The 10,000-nt window shown below is 21.5% G+C and overlaps 3 protein-coding genes across 3 annotated transcripts in view; 1 reads left to right on the forward strand and 2 right to left on the reverse strand.

The window, feature by feature from the left end:
- Positions 1 to 141: 141 nt before the first annotated feature.
- On the forward strand, positions 142 to 1,971 carry PRSY57_0504500 (UDP-N-acetyl glucosamine:UMP antiporter; the record flags this gene model as incomplete). The annotated part of the gene is made up of 1 exon (XM_012906117.2): positions 142 to 1,971. The coding sequence occupies one exon, from the start codon at positions 142 to 144 to the stop codon at positions 1,969 to 1,971; it is 1,830 nt and encodes a 609-aa protein (XP_012761571.2).
- Positions 1,972 to 2,469: 498 nt separating this feature from the next.
- On the reverse strand, positions 2,470 to 4,782 carry PRSY57_0504600 (hypothetical protein; the record flags this gene model as incomplete). Its single annotated transcript, XM_012906118.2, has 1 exon — positions 2,470 to 4,782. One exon carries the CDS (start codon positions 4,780 to 4,782, stop codon positions 2,470 to 2,472), a length of 2,313 nt encoding a protein of 770 aa, XP_012761572.2.
- A 1,113-nt stretch (positions 4,783 to 5,895) lies between these two features.
- PRSY57_0504700 (DNA mismatch repair protein MSH6, putative) overlaps positions 5,896 to 10,000 on the reverse strand; it is a gene marked incomplete at both ends in the record, with an annotated part of 4,331 nt that continues 226 nt past the window's right edge. Inside the window, 2 exons of the mRNA XM_012906119.2 lie at positions 5,896 to 6,711; positions 7,113 to 10,000. The exon at positions 7,113 to 10,000 is cut by the window's right edge and continues 226 nt beyond it. Coding sequence (XP_012761573.2) covers positions 5,896 to 6,711; positions 7,113 to 10,000 — 3,704 coding nt within the window. The remainder of the gene's footprint in view (positions 6,712 to 7,112) is intronic.

Here is a 10,000-nt window from a genome sequence, read left to right on the forward strand (position 1 = left end):
AAAAAAAAAAAAAAAAAAAAAAAAAAAAAAATCACTCATAAAGAATAGCACACATATATATATATATATATATATATATATATTTAATTATTTGTGCCTATAAAATCACACAGAGAAATATATAGAGATAAATAATTAGATATGAAAGATACTAATTCATCAAGTGTTATAAACCGAAGTAAATGTAAAATTAAGGATAGTGACCTAGATAATAATCAAACGAATCCGAATGATTGTAAACTTCATAATAATAATCATAAAGACGAAAAGAATAATTATGATATTAAAGAGAAAGACGAAGAATTGAAAAAAATTTATATAAACAATGGGTTTATTAAGATAATGTTATTTATTATATTAACATTTCATTCGATATTATTTTTTTTCGTAATAAGAATAAAAAAAAGTTGGAATATAAATTATAAATTTAAAAATGAAAATATAATATTTACTACAGAGATTGTAAAGTTTATCATATCTTTTTTTTTCTTTTTTAAAGAACATAAATTTAGTATTATATTAGTTTATAAAAGTATACAGGATATAATAACCAAAAGAAGATTATATATTGTATGTTTAATAATACCAAGTCTTTTATATTATTTTCAAAATATATTTTTTTATATATCATTAGCAAATATACCTACTCCTTTATTTCAGCTATTATATCAATTTAGAATATTCACAGTTGTTTTATTTAGTTTTATTATATTAAAAAAAAAAATAAGTTATTCTCAAAAGATATCTATATTGTTTCTATTTTTATCTTTAGCATGTTTAAAAGATTATAATATAAATAATAATGATCATAGAATATCATATGATAAAGAATCTAAAATATATTCATCATATCATGATATTATTTCTAATAATTATTTCCTATTGAAAGATTTTTTATTTCCCCATATGAAAAAAAAAAAATATATATGCTCTAAAAGAAATATACATTTTCATAATTTCAATAATAAAATTGTTCATATTAACAATTTCCTGATTCCATACCTGTTTAATCATATTGCAAAAAAAAAAAAAAACATTTTTCAAAATATAATAAATAATAAGTCTATTCAAAATAAGAACTATAAATTTTATGATGATAGAATGAATATATATAAGAATAGGGATAAAGGAAATATATTACCACAGTATGAAAAATCAAAATATAACAAGAATACATCTATTCCTAATAATAATAATAATAATAATAAGAAGAAGAAGAAGAATAAGAAGAATTATTATAATATATATAGTAATATTTATTATAATTTTTATGAACACAGGAAACAAAAAATTTATAAATATCTTATGAACTACAAAAAATTATCATTCAACAATATAAGACAAAATATTAACAAATATCCAAATTTCTTTATAGGTATAGTCACGACCTTCTTATCAACTCTTACGAGCGGATTTTCTAGCGTCTTTTTAGAGTTTCTGTACAAAAATTATGCATATTCTTTTTGGTTTCAAAATATGTGCTTAGCATTTTATACAATCATATTTAGTTATTTTACCAAAAATTTTGATCTTTATAAATTTTTTAAAAATTTAAAAAAAAAAAAAATAAATAAAAATATATTTATATATAATAATGAACAGAATGATAATACAATAAAAAAAATTAATAATAATAGTACAAACATTTATCATAATAATATAAAGCATCTAGATAGTTATTTATTATTTTATTTAATAAAAAATTATTTTTTTCAACATTTTAATTCATTTGGAGAATTTTTATATTTATCCTTATTAATCATTATAAATAGTATTGGAGGTATTTTAATTGCCATTTTTATAAAATATTCTGGTAGTGTCTCCAGATTTTTTGTTACACCTATTAGTATGCTATTTAATATTTATATTTCATCTATCTATTTTAAAGATTTTCATTGTACCCTTTCTTTTTTTATATCTTTAATATTTGTATCTTTTTCCTTATATTTTTATTTTATAAAACCAAATTAAAAAAAATTAAGCATGTATAAATATATATATATATATATATATATATATATATATTATGTACATATAAATATTTTTTTTTTTTTTTTTATGTGTATAATTTATAAAAACTTTTTATATTTCAACACTAATTTTTATGTCTAATGAAAAATTCAAATTTTTAAAAAAATATTCCCTTGTTTTTATTTTTATACTTGAAAAAATTAAAATAAAAAAAAAAAAAATAAATGGAAACAAAAGTACTAAAAAAAAAATAAAATAATAATAATAAAAATAACAATAATAATAATAATGTCATATATATATATATATATATATATATATATATATATATTGATACTATTGAAAAAATGTTCATTTTTTTTTTTTTTTTTTCTCTTGTTATTATAAAAATATGTATATTGTCAAATATATACACATTTTAAATATATCAATTTAATATATGTATTAATTTAAATTAGAAGAATTCAATTTTCCTCATACTTTTACATTTCTCTATATTTATGAAGCGTCTTCATTCTTTTTATTAGCGTCCTTTGGAGTTTTGTCCTTTCTCTTTTTCTTACTTATTTTAGATCTCTTCTTATAATTTATAACATTTCTACCAACCTTTAGTTCATTGGTTTCATTCATAAAATCGTATTTATTTGTTTTCTTTATATTTTCAGTTGAATCATTTGACAATGATTCTGGTGATGTAGTTTTCTTCATATCTGTACTTGGAGAAAAGACATTTTTGATATATTCTTTTTTCTTTTTTAAGAATGCAGTTTTATCAAGTATCTTATCATAAGGTTTCTTATTTTTTTCTTCCTCTTTTTCTTTTTCAATTTGTTCGAAAACATCTCTATAGATAACAGGTAACCATTCCATAGGATAAGCTGAACTAAAATCACGGATTTCATCTATATTTATATTTTTCTTTCTTAATCTTTCATCTCTTAATTCATCTCGTTCTTTTAAATATCTATTTAATTCTTTTTCATAAACTTCACCATGTTTTACATTTTCTCCTTGTTCTCTCATTCCAACTTCACAAATTTTTCTTATAATAGTTGGTTTTTGTACTGTTGAATAATATATCATTCGCAAATGAGCTAATTCCTTTTCATTATATTTATTACATGTATATATATATGAATGTAATTTTAAGAAATTCGTCATCGTTTCTCTGCTTTTTACTTCTACAGTATCAATAAGATTTGTATACTTTCGAAGTATTAAAGCCGCATTTTTTAAATCTTTCTCTTCTACATATTTTTCAAATAATTTATTAATTTCGATTTTTTTTTTCTTATCATATTTTATGGGTTCATTTACATAAGGTGTTAATTTATTAGGATCTACTTTTAATCGAGCGTTTCTATACAATTTCCTTTCCTTATTCTTTTTTATACTTTCATGTTTACGAAGAGCTTCATATATTTTATTACCTTTCATACTTAAAATTTTAGTATATAATAATTGTACCTTTTCTAATTTTATGTTTTCTGGATATTTTCTAAACTTCTCTACTAGGTCCTTGTACTTTTTTGTGAATTCAATTATTTCGTAATCGTATGACATGTGTTTGTATTTCTTTTCGTAATCGGTATTTTCTTCATCGTCATAAATATTTATGCATGTATTATTATGATCATCCACACTATTATTATCGTTATAATTTTTTTCCACACCATTTTGTATTGTATCAATTTTTTGCACATCATTTTGTACCGTATCACTTTTTTTCACATCATTTTGTACCGTATCACTTTTTTTCACATCATTTTGTACCGTATCACTTTTTTTCACATTATTTTGTAGCGTATCACTTTTTTGCACATCCACATTTAATTTCTCATCGAGAGACAATTGTATTACCTTTCGCTCATTATCCCTCTTCTCCTTTTCCATCAAAAACTCCTGCTCCATTTTTTTACAATATTCATCGAGTTCATTATATTTATACTTAAAATTCAAATAATCAATATTTTTATCATTGGCATATTGAAAAATATATGTTTTTAACAACTTTGACAATACGTGATCTACATTTTCAGCAGTAGGATATATATATTTAAGATGATTAACAAAAATGTATGGTAAAGAATTTAATATTTTAAAAGATTCCTCTCTTGTTAATACATTTCTATTTTCATTTAATATTCGATAACATGTATTAATATCATCATGATATAAAAAAAAATAAAATTGTTTTTTCAAAATATTTCTATCATATATCTGTCCATATAAATCATCAATCGAACGTATATCTATTTCTTTTTTACTTCTTAATCTTGTCTTATAATTTATATAAGTTACATCAAATTTTCTCAATACATTTTCATAATCAGTACTATATTCTTTTGGATATAACTTTTTATTTATAGTAATAACTGGCAATTTAGCTAGTAACTTCATAAAATCTGATTTTTTCTTTTCTTCTTTAAAAAAAAAAAAAAAACATTTCTCATTCTTATTAATTAAAAATTTATTCCTTCTATTAAATAATGATTTATTATTATATGTATTCTTTTCATTTTGAAAATATAACTTATTCAAATTATCCTCTTTTTTTAATCTTCTCAAAACTGTCCTTTTTTGGTTTTTTATTTTTTCCTGTACATATGGATTAAGAAGAAAACCTTGCTTGTTCAGGTAAATATTATAAGAAAAAAAAGGTTGCCTAATTTTAGTTTTATTCCATTTTTTAAAAAAAACGGAATTTGCTAACGTTCTTCTTTTTATAATGGGTATATCATTTTTACATATCTTTATAACATGACTAAAATATATGTAGTAAATTAAAATAAGAAGGATCAAAAATTTCATGTTAAAGCATTTTTTTTAAATCGTCATAAAAATAAGATATCTAAAATATATATAAATATAAATATATATATATATATACATATTTATGTATATATTTATTCTTATTGATTTTTGTTTACCACACCAACCAATTACATATTTATTAGAATTTTAAAACAAGTGTGTAAAGTCCACATATTATAAATTATTGCATAAAAATATTTTTATAAAAATATTTTTGTATATAACACTCTGATTATGTTAATAATATTTTTTAGAAAAATATAATATCTTGATTAAAAGGACTTTTCTTTCTTATTCTCTCCATCGAAATTTTACCTCATAAAATGGATATTTATTATATATATTATATATATATATATATATATACAATTTGCTTTTTTCTTTTTTAACGTAAATTAAATATTCTCTTTATCTTTTCATTTATATTTAATATAAGACCCACTTATAAAATACACAAAAAAAATATTGAAAACACTTTCAAAACATTTTTTTTTTTTTTTTTTTCCTTCTCACCTTAAATATTTATTTAAAAAAAAATATTACATATATATTATATATGTATTAATGTACATAGTTGAGAAAGGTATATTTTACATATATATATTTTAATATATATATTTTAATATATATAATACATATAAAGAATAAGTTTTTTAAAAGATTTTAATAAATTTTCATAAATGTTATTTAAAAATTAATATATATATATATATATATATATATATATATACATACAAAAATACACTTTTATATATTAATAAAAAAAAAAAAAAAAAAAAAAAAAAAAACGTAAAATGTATAATTCAAAAGGGAAAAGCATCAAAATTTAAAAAGGGAAAAATTATTAAATATAAATATATATTATATATATATATATATATATATTCATATATTTTTATTATGCTGGAAAAAATAACTATTCAAAAATGTGATATAAAAGAAAAGATATATGTAGTTCTTAATATAAAATTATAAGAGTGTTTCTATTTGTACATTAATGTATGTATTTTAAAAAGGAAAAGTATATAAGGAAATCATTTAAACGATAAATTTATATATATATATATATATATATATATATATATATATATATTTTTTTTTTTTTTTTCTTTATGCGAATTCCTTTTTATATTTATGAAATAAGGTTACTAGTTTTTCATCAGCCTCTTCATTTAACAAGGATCGAGTTATATTTTTATATTTAATAATCTTACAGAATTCATCTGTAACATTTTCAAACAGTAATGATTTTTCATGAGCTAAGTCAATAATTTCTTTAGGTAGTCCAGCTAATTTGGCTATATGTATACCAAACGATTTAGGACATACACCCTTAATAAATTTATATAAAAATATAATTTTTTCTTGTTCATCATCAATACTTAAGCTCATATGATAATTTGAAATATTTGTATTATGCTTCACTTCTTCGACTAATAAATGATAATGTGTTGAAAATATGCATCTACATTTTATAACATCAGATATTTGTTCTAATGTGGATAAAGCAATTGCTGTACCATCAAAAGAAGAAGTACCTCTACCTAATTCATCTAATATAGCTAGGCTATATTTAGTACTTTGTTTTAGCAAGTTAGAAATGTCTTCTAATTCTACTAAGAATGTACTTTTTCCTTCAAATAAATTATCACTAGAACCTAAACGAGTAAATATTTTATCTACAATGGTTAATTCACAATAAGTACAAGGGACAAATGCACCTATTTGAGCTAATATTACAGAAATAGCTGTTTGACGTAATAAGGTACTTTTACCACCCATATTAGGACCTGTTAATAATAATGTGCATTGTTTTTCTTTATCACATCCCATATAAATATTGTTCGAAATAAAATTCGGCATTAACATAGCAACCACAGGATGGATATTGTCTTCCAAAATTAAAAATGGCGTCTTTTCCTCTCCCTGAAAAATGAAATATAAAAATAAACATAAAATGCAATGAGAAAGATAATAATATATATTATACACATAATAAATATATATATATTATACACATAAGAAATATATATATATTATACACATAATAAATATATATATATTACACACAGTATACATATATATATATATATATATATATTTATATTTATTTATTTATTTATTTATTATACACATTTCGTATATGCTACACATACGATGGCCTTTTATACGGAACATAATTTTACACATACGATGGCCTTTTATACGGAACATAATTTTACACATACGATGGCCTTTTATACGGAACATCATTTTACACATACGATGGCCGTTTATACGGAACATCATTTTACACATACAATGTCAATATTTTTTCCTATACATACCTGCTTAGAATCCATAGGATGTAGAATAGGACGCGTTAAGGGGAACGCCGTATTCAAGACTACATAAGCAAAAGACTGTAAACAATCAAGTTCTGCTATTAATCTACATGCAGATACATACTTCTCATAATGAGCATAAAATAAATGAAACAGTTTTTGGAAGAATGGATATATAGCGTCTTTTTTTTCTTGTTCGATATCTTCCAATTTCTCTACTAAAGATTTAATTTCATCATTATGTATACGAACATATCCTTTTTTTGCTGATGTAATTTCTACATTTTTTAAAAATGATTTTGGTATATTATCTGGACATTCAACTTCGTATTTAAATTTTGCATGCACAAATTTTAAGGTAGAAATTTTTAATTGTGTTCTCATATGTTCTAAAACATTATTTAATTTATTCTCTACATTTTTCTCCTTCTCATTGATTTTATCAATATCTTCATCACATCCTTCTGCTGGTTTATATTCTTTGTCTCCATCGAAATAAATTTTTTCTAAAAATTCATTTGTTATTAATCCTATATTTGGATAAGAACCTTTTATATTATCTTTACATATATCAGGTGTATTACATATTTGAAAAAGGCGACTAGGTAATTCTCCATCTCTTTCAGTTCTATTCACATCTATTAACATGGTATCGATTTCTTTGAATGCATTGAGAAAAGTCACAAATTCTTTTAATTTCGTATTTACTACATTATCAAAAAAAACAGCTCCTCTTTCACTTTGTGAAGCTTGTATACATATTTTATTTAATAATCTTTCTATGTCAGGTAATTTTCTTAGTTTCATTCTTATAAGGGATAAAATTTGTTCATTGTTTTTTAAGAAGTCGACTACATCTAAACGTTCTCTTATTTTCTCACAATCTAATAATGGACTACAAATCCATCTCCTCAAATTCCTTGCACCGAAATTTGTACAAGTTTTATTCACATAATCGTATAAAGAATTTTTTGTATCTCCTGATTGTGTTTCTAAAATTTCTAGATGTTTTAAAGCTGTAGCATCTAGTACCATATAATTTTCTCTTTTGAAGAGATCATAGTTTTCAATTTTACAGAATCTAAATATTTTTTTATCTAAAAGTAAAGATCTTAAATAAACAATGAAACCACCAAAAGCACATATAACACTCGTTTGTTCTTTATATATTTCTAAATTAGATGGAATATTTTCAAAGTATTTATTTATTTCATCAAATGAGCTAATGATATTTGGAAAGCTATTTAGACAAGTTAATTCTGGAGAAGTAGGAATATTTTTAAAAATAGATAAAACTTCTTTATTTATATTTTTAGAGCTATATAAAATTTCAGCAGGACATAATTGAGCTAAAATTGTTCTTAGAACAATTCTTGATTCGTCATCATTACAATATCCAACGGCAATATAAGAAGTAGCTATATCACTAACAACAAAACCGAAGTTGCATTTGCTTTTGTTATCATATTGGGAACAGGTATAATTATTATTATGTTTTATATTATCATCATCTTTTATATTATTATTATTATTAACACTTGTCATATTTTCAATTTCATCAAAGTAAAAACATACTAAATATTTCGTTTCAGCACTTAACATATTATCATGCAAAATTGTTCCTTTCGTATATATTTCGTTAATTTCTCTTTTTATAGCTTTATCCTTAGGTCCTATAGATTCTTTATTTCTTTGTTCTAATTCTTTTGGTGTTTCCATTTGTTCAATGACAACTACTTTATGACCACTGTTAATAACTTTTTTAGCATAAAAATGTAAGGATTGTTCAGGGAAACCTAAATGTGGCTTGTGCTCACCACTCATCCAATTTAAGGAACAAATTGTATGCATTAGACATGCATCTATATAAAAGATTTCATAGAATCTGCCCATTTTAAAAAATATAATTTTATCAAAATTTCTTGATTTTATTTTCCAGAATTGTTGCATACCTGGGGTATAATGTGCTTGCTTATATTCGATGGCCCATTTATGATCAGGTGGAGGGGTCCATATAGTTGATGAGTCATAATCAGCATGATCTGGAGTTCTTAGATTTATATCTCTAATATATTGTGGTTGAATCCATTTAGGAAATTCAAATGTATTACAATATAAAAAGTAATGTTCTATATATAAACGGAATTTATCATTTGTTATACTTATAGGCAGATTTAAATATTTATTTCTTAAACTATCTAATTCTTGTGATTTTTTACTATCGTCTCCTTTTCTTTTTTCTATACATTTTTTTATATTATTATTATTATTATTATTATCATCTAATAATAATAAATTATCATCAATCTCTTTATTCGGTTCATATAATAAATTCGTTAATTTATTATCTACACTACAATTATTTTTATTTATATTATTTTCTTTTACATCTGAACATTCTTTATCACTAACACTATCTAAAATTATCTTCCTTTTCTTTTTTATAATTATATCATCCTCTGTACTCGATTCTAAATTATCCATATAGTTTCGACCTTCCAACATTTTATTATGAACCATGTTTTGATAATTACTATCCTCATCTAACTCCACTCCATTATTATTATCAACATTATTATTATCAACATTATTATTATCAACATTATTATTATCAACATTATTGTTATGAACATTATTATTATAAACATTATTATTATAAACATTATTATTATAAACATTATTATTAGAACAATTTGTTTTACTCATTTCTGTCTTCTCCTCATCAAGAAAAAGATTGTGCATTTTATTAGTTTTATTCACATTCATATTTTTATCTGTAGATGACATATCTCCATTTATCGGCTCCTTATTTACATTATCTATTATTTTAGGTTTATTATACATTTCTCCTTTTGATAAAAACATATCTAACATATTTATCTTTTTATTTG

Source organism: Plasmodium reichenowi, chromosome 5 (genome assembly GCF_001601855.1).
Source record: "Plasmodium reichenowi strain SY57 chromosome 5, whole genome shotgun sequence".
In the NCBI taxonomy this organism is placed as follows: Eukaryota; Apicomplexa; class Aconoidasida; order Haemosporida; family Plasmodiidae; genus Plasmodium; species Plasmodium reichenowi.